The sequence below is a fragment of the Bidens hawaiensis genome, unplaced genomic scaffold (assembly GCF_021521415.1).
Source record: "Bidens hawaiensis isolate Kalapana, Puna unplaced genomic scaffold, B.hawaiensis_p1.1 tig00041955_1, whole genome shotgun sequence".
NCBI lineage: Eukaryota > Viridiplantae > Streptophyta > Magnoliopsida > Asterales > Asteraceae > Bidens > Bidens hawaiensis.
The window spans coordinates 58504-73831 of record NW_027497445.1 but is presented as its reverse complement, the minus strand read 5'-3'; the positions used below and the strand labels follow the sequence as shown (position 1 = coordinate 73831).

General features: G+C 36.0%; 1 protein-coding gene across 1 annotated transcript; it reads left to right on the top strand.

Moving 5' to 3' along the window:
* The first annotated feature begins 1319 nt into the window (after positions 1-1319).
* On the top strand, positions 1320-4944 carry LOC143593342 (uncharacterized). Its single transcript, XM_077073000.1, has 5 exons — positions 1320-1554; positions 1625-2019; positions 2595-3031; positions 3695-3747; positions 4685-4944. The coding sequence occupies exons 1-5, from the start codon at positions 1320-1322 to the stop codon at positions 4942-4944; spliced, it is 1380 nt and encodes a 459-aa protein (XP_076929115.1).
* Positions 4945-15328: the final 10384 nt, after the last annotated feature.

Genomic DNA, 15328 nt, shown 5'->3' with positions numbered 1-15328 from the left:
AAACCATGTGAACCGTGGGGGTGGTAACCGAAACTTAAGGCAACTGAACTTTGATGATAACCAATCAGTACGGTCTGAACCACCGACCGTCAAGGGCCGTTTCAGTTTTGCGAGGCAAGAGAATGTGATAGATCTGTTTATTGAGAGAGTCAGGAATTTGAATGAGTTTGAGGATAAGGATGCTAAATATGAATATGAAAAGGAATTTGAGGATGTTCATGGGGGTCAATACTATGAGAGGAATCAACAACAATATCAGAATAATCAAGTACCTGAACTAAATCGTCAGTAGAATCAGCAATCGAGAAATTGACAAGGACAAAGACGTCATGTTGTTAGGGAGACATATTTTTCATTCTATGAGTTCGATGATGTGGTTCCGAGAGCCTATATTCCACCACTGGTTAGAGGGGTGCATATTAATTTTATCCCATTGGTCACAACAAATTCCCTCTAGATTATTGTGTCACTTAGAGAGGGGAGGACCTTCTCGGAGAGATAAAACAGCTTGACTGGAGTACCTACACTTGAGTGATTTTAACTCAATCTGTGCAACTATCTCAAGTCAAGGGTTTACTGCAGATGAAGTTAAAACAGTTTTTAGATGAGTATTATATCCCATAGAGAACTACAGAAGCTAGAAACGCCATTCACAACTTTAAGCAGCATACGGTTGAGACCTTTTATGAGTCATTTCAGAGATTCAAATTGTTATTAAGGACATGCCCACATCATGGAATTGTGCTATGGGAGTTAATTAAGGTATTCTATGATAGCCTATCTAACGATAATTTCCAAGACCTCCAATCCACGACTAATGGGTCACTTTTAACGAATGATGAGAATGATGATTAGAGACACTTTGAACGACACACAATAAACTCTAAGGGACAAGCCCAGTAAAACAAAATGGTGAAAAGGGTAGTTGTGAAAACGGTGGATAGTAAGGATTCCGATGATAGATGGATAGATTGGAGAAGAAAGTGGATCAACTGATGGTCGCGGGTACGAAGGAAAAGAGTAGGTCAGGAAAGACATACCCGATTTGCAAGCAGTGTGGTGAGTTAGGACATGAGGTGTCAAGTTGAACGATTATACATGACGAGGAAGATAAGAAAGAAGAGGTCAACTTTGTTCAAGGTAAGAGAAGGTGTAACAACAATAACATGAACTCGAATACATGTCACCCAGGCCTCAGAAACCACCCGATAATGTGAGCACCAAACTTGATACCTTGATGGCATTGGTATTGGAGAGTTAAAAATAGTACAAGAAGGATAGAGAGATAGAGGATAAGGCAAATGCAACAAAAGACAAACATGTTAGTCAGTTGGCAGGCAGAAGAGGTGGCAAAGTTAAAGAACCACTCAGGGCGACTCCCAAATGATACCATGAAGAATCCTAATCGCCATAACAGTAGTTCATCGAGTGGAAAGAGCACCCACATTAACCAGGTAAGTACCCTTAGAAGCGGTAAGGTTTATGATAATGGGGTGAATCCACCAACATCCTTCGTTGAAGGCGTGGTGGAAGATTTGGGTGAAAATGGGAATTGTGATGATGATGTGGAAATTGAAACAACTAATAAACTGCAAAAGTTAATCAACAAATATAAATGAATCAGTAAATAAAAAGGAAATACCAGCCACTAAGGAGACGGGTTCAACAAGTCAAGCCATTCCGTTTCCTCTGGCATTGGTGGATCCCGCATCATCGCCATCACTTAAAAATAAGGGCCCACAACAGGAGGAAATGTGGGAAGTGTTTAAACAAGTAAAAAATAATTTACACCTCATTAATGCTATTAAACCAGTTCCCGCTTATGCTAAATACTTAAAGGAGTTTTTCACTCAAAATCGAACCCACAAAATGCCTAAACATGTTGATTTAACTGTTAATGTGAGTTCGATTTTGACGGGAATCCTCCCACCTGAACTTCAAGATCCGGGAACGCCAATAATACCCATTGAAATGGTTGATTTCATAATGACAAGGGCATTGTTAGATCTTGGAGCCGGGGTGAGTATTCTCCAATGAAGCTTACACAACTAATACAATTTTGGTCCATTCATAAAAGCCGATACCAGCGTGGTGTTGGCTGATTTGACACTTAAGCTTCCAAGAGGAATTGTTACAGATGTGATTTTTATGATCGAGGATTTTTTTACACGGTTGACATCCTGGTTCTAGATTATGTGACATTTAACCCGAAACGGCAACCAAACATGATTCTCGTTAGGCCTTTTTTGGCAACTCCAAACCTTTAATAAACTGTAGAATTGAAGTAGTTGACATGGCATTTTGAAATAAAAAGGTTTGACTGAATGTTTTTTCAAACTTTTATAACCCTCTGGTGAGTGATGAATGCTTTATGTCTGCAATCATTGACGAGTTGAATCCTCATGAAGATAGAAGATGCCACGGAGGAGTGTGTTATTTGTTACATGACAGTTAGTGGAGCATTTTGTATTATTGCAATAGGAAGAAAGAGCAGTTGAAGGTTATGCTGCGAGCATTGGAAAAACACCATGGTCTTAACATGTGGAGAAACTACCGGACACTATTGACTCCATGTTGAAACCGTCACTTGATAGTCCACCGGTAGTCGAGTTGAGGAGCTCCCAAAACACCTAAAATATGTGTTATTAGGAGAAAGGGAGACATTACCAACCATCATTGCCTCTTATATAGAAGAAACTCAAGTGAAGGCGTTAATAGAAGAGTTGAAAGAGTATAAAGCGGTGATTGGGTGGACAATTGCAGACTTGAAGGGAATCAGTCCATCTATTTTCATGCACAAGATCAACTCGAACCCCAAGGTAAAACCCGCACATGATGCACAAAGACGTTTAAATCCAAATATGAAGGAGGTTGTGAAGAATGAAGTCCTAAAATGGTTGGATGCAAACATCATTTTCCTGATTTCGGTTAGTATGTGGGTGAGTCCAGCACAGGCAGTTCCGAAGAAGGCGGGTATTCAGATAACCCAAAATGAAGCAGGTGAAGAGATTGCCACCCAGCCAGTAACCGGGTAGCTAATTTGTGTTGACAACAGGAAGTTGAATGCTGCAACTTCCAAGGACCATTTCCTCTACCTTTCATTGATCAGATCATAGAAATATTGTCTGGTCAGAAATTTTTAGCTTTTTAGATGGTAATTCAGCGTATAATCATATTGCTATTCACCCTTATGACCAACATAAGACTACTTTCACATGTCCATACAACACCTTCACATTTAGGCGTATGCCTTTTGGTTTGTGTAATGCTCCAACCACCTTTCAAAGGTGTATGAAAGGAGTTTCTTCACGAGCAAAACCCTTTCCGATGCTCAAACTAATTATACCACCATGGAAAAAGAGTTTCTTGATGTAGTATATTCATTGGATAAATTTTGATCTTATATTTGGGGAAACAAAGTTTTTGTGTTTTCAGATGATAGTGTAGTGAAGTACTTGATTTAAAAGAAGGATGCAAAGCCGCGCTTGATCATATGAATTGTGTTACTACAAAAGTTCCATGTGGAGATCCGAGACAAGAAGGGGAGCGAGAATGTTGTCACAGACCGTTTATCGAGATTAACTGGTGAAGAGGAAGAAGATGCTAGTGCCATAAATGAGTCGATCCGGAAGGGCAACTGTTTTCTATTCAACTTTAATTTGTTATCCTGACATTATTAATTTTCTTGTTGCAGATTCAGTTCCAGAATTTTGGCCAAAGAAGAAGTAGCAACACTTCTTATCACAAGTAAAATATTATGTACGGGAAGACCCGGACTTCATCAAGGTCGGTGCAGATCAAGTGATGAGAAGGTGTATACCCTAGGAGGAAGTTAAAAGTGTGTTGTACCACACCCAATCATCAGTGTGTGGAGGACTTTTAGTGAGAAAATATGGGACATCGAGTACCAGTGTCTAGATTTTATTTGCCCTACCTCTTTAAAGACGTAGCTGTGTTGGTTAAAAAATGCTTTAGATGCCAACAAATGAGTGGCATCTCAAAGAGAGACAAGATGCACATGCAACCAATCCTTGCTGTCGACATCTTTGATATTTGGGGAGTTGATTTCATAGGCCCGTTCTCAAACTCTTTCGGGTATTTATACATCTTGGTAGCGGTTGGTTACGTTTCCAAGTGGGTATAATCAATCGCCACCAAAACAAACAATCATGGCGTTGTTTGCAAATTTGTTCCATCAAAAATATTTTCAAGGTTCGGTGTGTCCTCGCATCATAATTAGCTATGGGGGTTCACATTTAAAATTTTTTAACTTTGGCAAACTGCTTAAATGGTATGGTGCTAACCTCCGCATTTCCACTCCTGATCATCCTTAAACGAGTGCACACGTGGAGGTTTCTAATAGGCAAATTAAAGAGATTTTACAAAATACGGTAAGACTCGATCGTAAATATATGCTTAACCGTACGGTTTTTAAAACGCCTATTGGAACCACCCCTTATAGGTTGGTTTATGGGAAGGGTTGTCACTTACATGATGAACTTATCCATCGTGCGCTATAGGCAGTTAAGAATATTAATCTAGATTATGAGTGTGCAGGTAAACAAAGGAAGTTGAACTTGGCGATTTAGAGGAACTGAGGGACGAGGCTTATAAGTGTGCATCCACTTATGAGGATAAAATGAAGAGAGTGCATGATGCTAAGTTTAAGATGAAGTCGTTTTAGGAAGCACCACGAGTTTTGCTTTACATTTCAAGACTAAAGTTGATCCTAGGAAAGCTGAAGAGGAAGTGATGGGACCTTGTCAAGTCAAGCAAGTTGGTAATTTCGGTGAAGTTGAGATTAAAGATTTCAATGATCATTTGAGGAAAGTTATCAGTGGACATCCATTTAAGCCATACTTGGAGGATGCGGATTTGAACAAGAGCACACACGATTCGGAGGTTTGCTTCATAGCAGACGAAGCGACATATTCGGTTGACTGAAAGAACCAAAGAATGTCGAGCTATAGATATTCAATTCAACGCTGACCAGGAGGCAACCTGGCTTTGTAAGTGTATACTTTTTGTAATATGAGTCTTGTTTTTCAAATGGTTTGCCTCGAGTGTGCAACGTACAGTGGAGATCGAGTGTGGGGAAGAAACGTTTCAAATTGGTGTTTTAGCATTATGGTAAGACACCAATTTGAAAAGTTTCTTCCCCACACTCGATCTCCACTGTACGTTGCACACTCGAGGCAAACCCCACTCAACCACCGCTGTACACCTCCAGCACCGACGTACACCTGTCAGAACACCACCACCACAGTCATTATAAACTGTTATTATCATATTTTAGGGTTTGATTTTGTGTTTAATCATTCAGAGGTATGTGATTGTGTTTATTTTGTTGATATATTGTTTAATCATTCAGAGGTATGTTCAGTGGTTAGCTCCATTGGTTTTCGGGTTAAGTTTGTAATTGTCAAAATCATGGTTGGGTAATTGGGCACATAGGTGGTTATGAACATGAGCTTGTATATGTTCATTTGTTAGTTGTTATCTAGTTGAGTTCAAGTGTTTTGGGTGTTAATTGGTAATGATGGCTTTATATGCGGGCTCGGGGTGCAACTAGAATAATTGGGTTGGTTGTCGGATGATTGAAATATGGATGTAACCTTGGCTTGGGTTTGTTTTTTAACAAATTTGATATGAAGATAAAGTTAATGAGTACTTTAGCACATTTGGTAAACCATTAATTTGAGCTATGAATGTGAGTGAACTTTAAAAATATTTGAGTCTGGGTTGGTAAGTTTGTAATATGAACATCAGGGTGAACTAGCGTATAATGTGTCTTAAGTAAGTTTGTCATGTCGTTGATTCGTTAGGAATGAATGTTTCTTGATTAAACTTTAAAAGAATAAAGTTTACCCGCCTGTACTCGATCTCCATTGGAGCGGGTAAACCGGGTGTGTTTTTGGTTGATTTTATATTATGATTTTAGTAGTTTTAGATTTTATTATTATTTTATTATAGTGGGGACGACCATAACCGAAATGCTAAACGGTTGTCACTATAAGTGCATTGTGACCTGAACTGATTATGTGAATTTTAATTACAGATATGTCACAAGCACCGGCAGGTTCAGGCACTGCTAGGTGCAAGCGGCTACGCCAATAGAAGAAGTTTGATTTTGGTGCGCAATAGTTCACCTTAGTGCCTATTCAATATGATGTGCTCGAGATTCCGGTTGAGGGGGATGCTACTAAGGACATTATGGGGATGAGGATACTCCGCATATTATTATGAGATTTAGGTTGAATTCGACGCAAAGTGAGATTTATGACCGGATTACAGATGTTCAGTTGTTGCGACACCAGACTTTTGACTGGTATTTGTTGGGTACTTTCGGTCAAGTTAATAGAAATAGTAATTATTTGGGCCCGCGTTAGGCCATCGTGTAGAGGTTTGAGAGGAAACAGTTTTTCTAGATGGTGCATGAGTTTTATGCTACGTTTCGGCACAGGATGGGTGATTTTGAGCAGATATATGAAGTGTCATTTTCTTTGGGACGACAGTTGACGGTTCCTTGGTTCGTGGGTGTTGCGGGTTTATATACCGAGGTGGAGGTTCAGACTCGTGTTTTTCGTGAGAGTGTTCGTGGGATTACTATGAGGACCAGTAAGCATCGGATTGCTTCGAATTAGTTGGCTCAGTTTTGGGCTACTATTGCTAACGGACATACTTTAGTAATGCGGTCTCGTCTGCGATGCGGGATCTAGTACACATGTACATTCACGAGGTCATTACTTCTACTTTGATTAGCCGTCAGTCAGGCCATGATAAGTGTATCAAATTGGATCTTTTATGTTTATACATCATGATTGGTGGCCACCACGTTAAATTGGCTAACATTTTTTTATCATCTCTGAGCTGGAGTGGTCATCATGCCGAGGGGGTATCGACCTGGTTGGCTTTGGGTCCTATTATTACACATATTGCCACATCTTTGTGGATTTTTGAGAAATAACTGATTGATTATTTGGTTGTGGAACCGGAACGGAGGTTGTGAATTTGGAAGATCTTAAGAAGGCTGGGATTTATACATATGGGGATCCATCGTGTTGGGTGGAGGTTCGTGAAACGACATCGGTTGGGATGCCGGCGGCCGAGAGCTCGCAGAGACAGAGGATTGTAAGGCCTCCTTCATAAGTCCATCCACGCCAGCCATGTCCACCACGACACACACAAGCGCTGCCAAATCCGCAGCCATTGACATTGGAGTATGTGTTTGAGCGGAATTTAGCGATGCAGGAGGAGACTCACGGGTATTTTCATGCTTTATTTGATCATTTGTAGGTGTCGTTACCCGAGTCTTTGAGGCCTCCTACTGAGGCGGTGGATCAGGAGGTGCTAGTGGTGATATGCAAGAGGCAGGGGGTTTAGGAACCGACGAGGCTGATGATGATGGGTAGTTGGTGATGGTAGCAGCAGTGGACAATCATTTTGGGGTTTGCATTTTATTTTTCCCTTATTTTTGTTTTGATCTCATGATGGTCTGTATATAAATGTTATATAATATTCAAGGGAAAAATGTAAGGGGTGAAACGGCTGGGTAATATATGCATGGCTTTTTTATATTTGTTGCTGTTCATTTGTATATTATTGTCGTATTCGAACTTTGTGGGTGTAGTTCGCTATAAACCTTCATGATACCTCACTTGTCTGCCTGGTCTACCGGGGGGTATAAAGTGCTTGTTTCATATGCTAAATGCAATCGTGATTTCTACGAAAGTGAGTTGGGTATTTTTAACATTTTTACTCGTTTAACAAATTTAATTATGAACTTTATTTAACTCGGCTTGGTAATTAAAATTAAAAGTATTCCAAACGGTTTAAAAGACATATCCTAATATTTGTAAGAAGCGTGTTTCTACAATTTTGAGAGTTTGCAGATATTGTTGAGTGAGTTGAGGAGACATGTTCGTCCAGGCTAGCACGAGTTGCCTATATAAGGTGATTTTGTTTTCATAATTTTCTTTGTTTTGCTAGTTTGTTTGTTAGAAATGTAATTGTATAATTTGATATGAACATCACATTAAGCATGGTTTTAAAATTATTAAACAGTAAGTTTTCACCCCATCCTTGAAAATGTTATTTTAAATGCTAAATCTTTAACAATGAGGACAATGTTAACTTCAAGTGTGATATGGGCGGGTTTTGGAATTTTTTTTCATTGGAGTACCTTGATTGTGCGCGAAAGCCAGAATTGTAATATGTTAACTGCTATTATTAGTGCCAAGTAGAGGTCTTTGGTCCTGGTTAGTTTTTAAGCTTTTTGAAAGTCTTCTAACCAAATGTTTTTCAAAAAGGGAAATTAAAATGGACCGTTTAGATGGGATAACGAGTCATGGGAACGGGTACACACGTTTCATGACTGCAGCCCATTTTCTCCCGTGCATGTGTGAAATTTGCTTTATATATAATACACATGTAATATATAGATATATATACATGTCAGATGAGTGTCATAAAGAGTGTAACCATTATGTTCAGAATATCTAGAACTTGTTTGTCATATGCATGTCAAGATCTTAATATCACCACCTGTATGGATAAATAGGACTGTAAAAACCCACAATATATTGACCTTTACATTAAAAAAAATCCTTACCCTGCATCATCCCTTAGGAGCCAAGTTTGTGCATTTTCCCTTTAATTTGTTAAACCCACTTGACAAGCCGTGTTAGCTTTGGCCTTTTGTTTTAACCATGTGGATGTAAACCCAGTATGTTAAGAGTTGTATATAAGTTATTTAATGAGCATAGTACACAATGTACGTATGTATCGAGTCAGAAGTTTTTTGTATATATGCTATTGAATTTTGTTAAAAAAAATAAAATAATAAAGTAAAATAGGCAATGTTTGATTCGGTATCATTTGTAAATAATAGTCAGTGAGTTATTTGTTTATTTGTTTGAATATATTGGGTTTCATCCACCAAAAGTCACTAAATAAATCATATTCCACACCAGAACCTAAGCCACAACAAAACCCTTAGTCCTATTTTTTATGCAACCAGTGGTTAATGGGTGGAGATTTGACCGTCTTGTAAGCTTATTACATTGTGTTCATACTCGGTATAAAGGGAAAAGAGATACTAGCACATTTTTTGCAGGTCCATATATTAAACCGAGAGGAGAGATATTATATTATGAGGAGTGTGAACATGTGTGCCTTATCCGGAAACAAAGTACACTCGTTTGGGTGGTTCCATAGCTTTTACATGTATTACTAATTTATTTGGTGGGTTATCAATCTTGTAAGTGTCAGTTCTTGGGAATTGGGTATGACCTTATACCTCAATAGCATTATTAGTGATAATTGATGAACCATCGATAGAGGTGTATGTGTTTCATGATAGTTTGCTTGAGGGCAAGCAAAATATAAGTGTGGGGATGTGATGGTCGGGTATAGGTCGTGTATATTTTTATATTAACTGTTTAGTTTTAATTATATATAGTGTGAACTGTAACACCCCGGCTAAAGCGGAAACGCCTGAGTGTGACATACGGATTGCTCAAAACACATATGACACTATTAAGTGACAATATTATCATTACTTAATTAAAGCAACAAGTACACAAGTTTACAACAAGAAATACAAGGTAAATATAAGAACAATTAACACTTGTCCATTTATTAATATAACCAAAGTTCTAGTGTCTTCGTCACGACAGCATAGTCTACATAAGGTACCTGTAGCATATATATAAAATAAAGTTCAACTATATGAATAGTTGGTGAGTTCACACAAGTTTTGATAAAGTACATAAAAATCTACAATTCCATGAACAAGTGTAAATGAGCAAGTAATGTCATTTCCAACTAGGATTGTGCACCAGCGTACTCAGATAAGCGCAAGTAAGGTCCTTTCCAGTTGGGATTGTGCACCAATGTACTCGGATAATGAGACCCTTTTCCACTCTAACAACAAATGTATTGAGGGGGGGGGGGCGTATGATCATACTATCTTGAAGTAATCCATGAGCAAGTAATTTGAAGCAAGTAACAAGTAATCACACAAGTCCATGTAGCGAATTGTAGTTTGTAAATAATGAATAAACGAAATTCAATTGTTGATAGGATATATATGCTACCCCCAAAATAGTTAAAAAGGGTAAAAAAAGGGGGTGTGAGAAACTCACCTTGAAGTTGAAGACAAACTTGAATCAAACCAAAAGCGTGTAAATGAAACCGAAGCAATTGAACCTCATAAACTAGAATAAAAAGTACAAAAATCGAATATTAACTAAAAGCTTATAAAAGTAAATAAATCGGTTTGTCAGGAATTTGAAGTGTTTAACGTATGTTTTATTATTTTATGAAGTTAATATAATATTATTTTTTAACAGATTATTAACGATTTATTAATTTAATATTATTTTACATTACGAGATTAATAACAAGTTTGAATATTATAATGTTACGGAATTTTGAGTGTTATCATATTTTGACCAAATGAATATGTTAACAAATTTTAAAGTCTAACGAACGATAAATAAAGATACAACTGTTTTACGAGTTTAAACGAGCATTGACAAGTTTGAAAGATTGGTTTTTAGGTGACTAATGATAAATATGGTTTAGAAACAAATTTTATTTAACTTAATATCATTTTATTTTATTTATATAATTTATAGATTTTAGTTTGGTTATTATATAAAGAATAAATGATTTTAAAAGAATAAAAAGGAAAAACGGGCTGACCCGGGTTCGAACCCGAGTCCTTCTGCCCATACTCACATGAGCTAACCAATAGACCAGGCTGTTCTTTTGTTAATAGATCCGAAACAAAAAAAAGACTATATAAACTAACATCAAAGTCATCACCTTCCTCATTCAAACCCTAGGATTCAATTCGTTCATTTGGTTCCATGTTTGATCAATAAAGTTTATGGGTTTTATTAGACTGCCAGAAACAATGACAAATCATGTATTAATTACCTGGAAATGTCATTGATTGAAAGTGAACCACGGGTTGGCCGGAATCGGACTTGGAGGGGCAAAACGCGATTACAGAGTGTAAGTTAGATTAGTTTAATGTTTGGGACGAGTTTAGGCGAAGATTAGAAGCTTATTTATAAGATCAATTGGAGCGTATAATGTTGAATGAGAATTATTAAAATTTTAAGTATAAGCCGATGAGTCGGGCGATTAATACGAGTTATGTGGGTTGTTAATGACAAAATAAATCGTATATTAATGTTTAACAATAATGGAGAAGACGTTTGGGATAAATTAACATATCAAACGAAGGTTAGACGCGGATTTTACTGCTTGCCGGCGCCGGAAACCGGCGGCCGGATTTCTGGTCGGATAAAGGAACGGGAACAGGGGGGGTTGAGGGCTGGGAATTTAAAATTAAAATATTTTAATTATATTTACACTTTGGTCCTTCATGTTTCAAGCTATATTAAATCATAAAAGAAAGATTTGATTACAGTTTAAACCTTATGCTTTTAGGTATTATATAAAGGTGATAAGAATTACCAAGTTGGATTATTTTCGTATTATACTCAGATAGTTTGTAACTCGATTAAGTAACATGTTAAAAATTGAAATTTCGTTAATGAATTACACGAAACAGAACATGAACTAATAATGACAATAAAGCGTCATAATTGTTATTAAATTATCGAATGATATTTACGAATACATTGAAACGACGAAACGGATTGGTTTAACGAATTCAATATAAAAATACATAAAAAAATTTGAAATATATATATATAACTTTAAATAGAACAAAACCGAAAATTTAAAATGGGTCGGGTTTTCGGGTTTGAAAAGTAACGAATGTTACAGGACTTACAACTTTTAGAAATTTCGTCCCGAAATTAAAACAAAAATAAAATTGAAAAAAGAACAACTAATATACATAGTTGTTAGATGTTTTAACAATTTTATATATTAAAATAAAGTAACACCGATCTTTGAATGACCCGAAAGAACGCCACAAATAGGAAATATGACAAGGACACTTATATATAGGATGTACCAGCGGCGTATCCACCATGCCCTAATCATATTGTATTTGTCCCATTCCCCAAAATCATTCCAAGTTCCGAGTTATTTCACACAACCGGACTTATTATATTTTCCATGCGAGGACTTTGATAATTACGTGTCGACCCATAATTACCTATATCGTCGGATGGTCCATATAACCTGCTCTATTGTGTGGTTTTAAGACATAGACTTTACATAAGTAAATAAAATTCTCATTTATAACATTGAAAATAAAAAATAATGAATTTAATGGATAAAAACATTACAAAACACAATGATAGACCATTCAGGCCAAGGACAACGCGAAAACACTAAGTCAAATAAATAAAATCATCGTGTCTAAACCAAGTAAAAGATGTTGAAAACGAAATAAATGAGGTAAAGAAATTAAAGAATGAGAACATTATATTTATGAACATCGTAACATGTAATTGAAATAACGTGGTAAGTAAACGTAGCATTTAACCAACGAAATATGAACATGCAAATTGATAACACATTGGGTTCGAGAATAGCTTAGATAAACGAAACTTTTAAGTATCATAATTTCATGATGTTTAACAAATGAAAATCTCTAATAAAACATCGACGTGTCCAATGGTAACGTTGAGATGAATAAACAATTATATCTTTCCAACATGTAAATTGATATTAACTTAAAATGCAATGGATAAACTAAATTTTAATATTAAAATATTAAAACCGATTAAGTTTGTGAAAAGAAACATTCCAGTAGTAACCTTGAGTTTATTAAAGTAAACACTTGAAAATTCGAAATCAATATAAAGCATTTGTTCCAGATTTATGAATTCAAGAACAACAAAATGGTTTAAATAAAACATCGAGTGAAAGAGAAGTACACTAATAAACAAACTAATTTGTGTAAAAAGTATAACATAATATAATCTCGGCATGTACATGGGACACAATCCCGATTCTAAGTAAACGAGTTCGTTTGGAGAGAACCGGTCACCGATAGTAAAGTGTAGAAATAAAATAAAAAACACGGTTTCTATAAGTAACTACGTACACATACATGTTCATAGTCCCAATTTCCACTTAACGGTTACGTTGTTGGGGAATTGGTCATAGATCACAAAATTTGAAATAACAGACGTAAACCGATTTAGCAAAGCGAATAAGTATGATGTATGAATTTATGTTTCGTAAAATACGAACGAATATGGATTAAAGATCAATGAACAATCATAATAAGCCTCGTAAACAATATTCTATAGAAATGGGTAAAAATCACTTTGGGTAAGTTTGAAACATACTTGAAGGAGAAAATAAAGAAAAGTAAATGTAGCTTTCGACGTTTGTCTTCTCGAGTGTCGATTCATTTGGGGTATGAGAGGTTTATGGGAGGTGGTGCCATTATTTCTTAACCGAAACTCATTGGCGTTAACGAAGGGGAAAAAAAGGGAGAGATATACCATATATCTTAATTTACCAAAAATCGGTTGTAAATCGTGGTGTTTTTATATCTCATGGTAAAATAAAATTTATTCAATTTTATTTTGGCAAAAAGTCTTTAGCTATCGCTAAGACTTGCAAGTTTTATGAAATCTTAAACGTAAAAACAAATGTTTTCTTTTGGCCAATGACATAGGGAAAAAAATTAATTGTCAAATTACTTGACTTGTTGAATAAAAAATAGTTTCAAAAGTGCTCAAAACTTGTTTGAAACAAATATTTTACTTTAAATATTATTATATTAATAGTAGTGACATTTATAAAAACATTAACAATAGTAATAAATTTTTTTTAATAATAACAATATTGATAATTACCGTAATAAGAATAATAATGACGGTGATGGTACCAATAACAATAGTAGTAGTAATATTAGTAGTGATGGTAACATTAATAACTTTAATAATAATAATAATAGATGTAATAAATTTTTTTCAAAGAAAATCCATTTGACTTAAGGTTAAAATAACTAAGGATTTGGGATTAGGCGCGAGGTGTTAGTAAAAGAAATAAAATGTAGAAATCTATGCAAAAGGAAATATAGATGAGTTTGATGAGTTTTGTAAAAATCTAAGTATTGAAATCGAAAAATCGTATAAGGTCGACAAAGGATGCGGAGTTAGGATATTGCATGGCGGAAACAAGTTAGGCCTTCCAATGTATGGTGGGTGTACTAGGGTCATCATGATGATAGTAGGCTTTAAAGCATGAGGTTAAGCATATGATTGAGACAAATGATTAGGTACAGGTCTTGCAGATAGGTGAGTGGCGTTGGGTTGGGTAGGTCTTAGCAATAAGTGGTAAATGAGTCTACCACAAACTGAAGTATATCAACGTTTCAAGGAAGTAAAGTGATGAGATTTACACATACTATGCAAAGGGTATGTTTCAGCGTGAGGTTTTTCGGTTGGGTTTAGTTTGCGTTTCCAAGAATTGTGCTGGGTTTGGATTTGAATTTACTATAGCGATGAAGGTGGGTGCGGTCAAACGTAGGGTGATCGGGATCGCGGAATCCATTTGCTTGATAACTTGGGTTGTCATTTTTCGGGTTGAGCGCGACAACTTGGAAAACGAGAAGGCATGATTCGAAACATGAAGAATTCACGTGACTTGGGACGTAAGTATGAAAACGACTAATAGATACATCATTGAAAACAAGTAAATAAAAGAAATCGTATGAAACAAAATTTGAAATCGAAATTGAATAATTCCCATGAGACGTCATGAGTTTTCACATTTCAATAAACGAAAATCTCATAAATTATTTGAATAACCATATGGATAAGAAATATATATTAAATTAACAATAAAAGTGAAATCGAATTGAAAATCGAGTGTTCATGAACCACCATAACATTTTGAATTTTCGATTCTAATACATAATAGTAAAATAACAAAATAATCGTTTGAAATTCGGTTATTACTTTGCAAACTTTTAATAGTTTAAACCGTAAATGAGCGTATAAATAAAGAAAACGTGTCACGGAAATTTTAAACTTAACTATTCTCGTATAAAAATGCGTAATTAATCGAACCGAAAGCTGGGTATTCGAGTACAGACTTCCAGTTAAAACACATTGTAAAACATAGAGGAGTGCAACCATATTATTTTCACAAAGAGAACATGGTCGCGTTTGAAAACTTAAAGTTGTGATTCATATGGCGTTGAAAATAGTATTCTTTGGCTAAATAGAGTTCATGCTCTTTCCTAACTCTCCAGTTAAGCAACCGGGTCCCGCGTCTGATTGGGATTTATACGCATTGCTTATCCTTAGGTTTTAATAACCTTTGTGTCAAGAGTTTCGGAAAACAGGCACGTCCCCCTTACAGTTACTACATACCC

Bases quoted from the DNA above. Each gene is read 5' to 3' on its own strand.
- LOC143593342 (XM_077073000.1), top strand. From the start codon at position 1,320: ATGTTAGTCAGTTGGCAGGCAGAAGAGGTGGCAAAGTTAAAGAACCAC. The intron at 1,555-1,624 runs GTGATGATGATG...TAAATGAATCAG, and splicing joins TTTGGGTGAAAATGGGAATT to TAAATAAAAAGGAAATACCA. The intron at 3,748-4,684 runs GTAAAATATTAT...AAGTCGTTTTAG, and splicing joins AGCAACACTTCTTATCACAA to GAAGCACCACGAGTTTTGCT.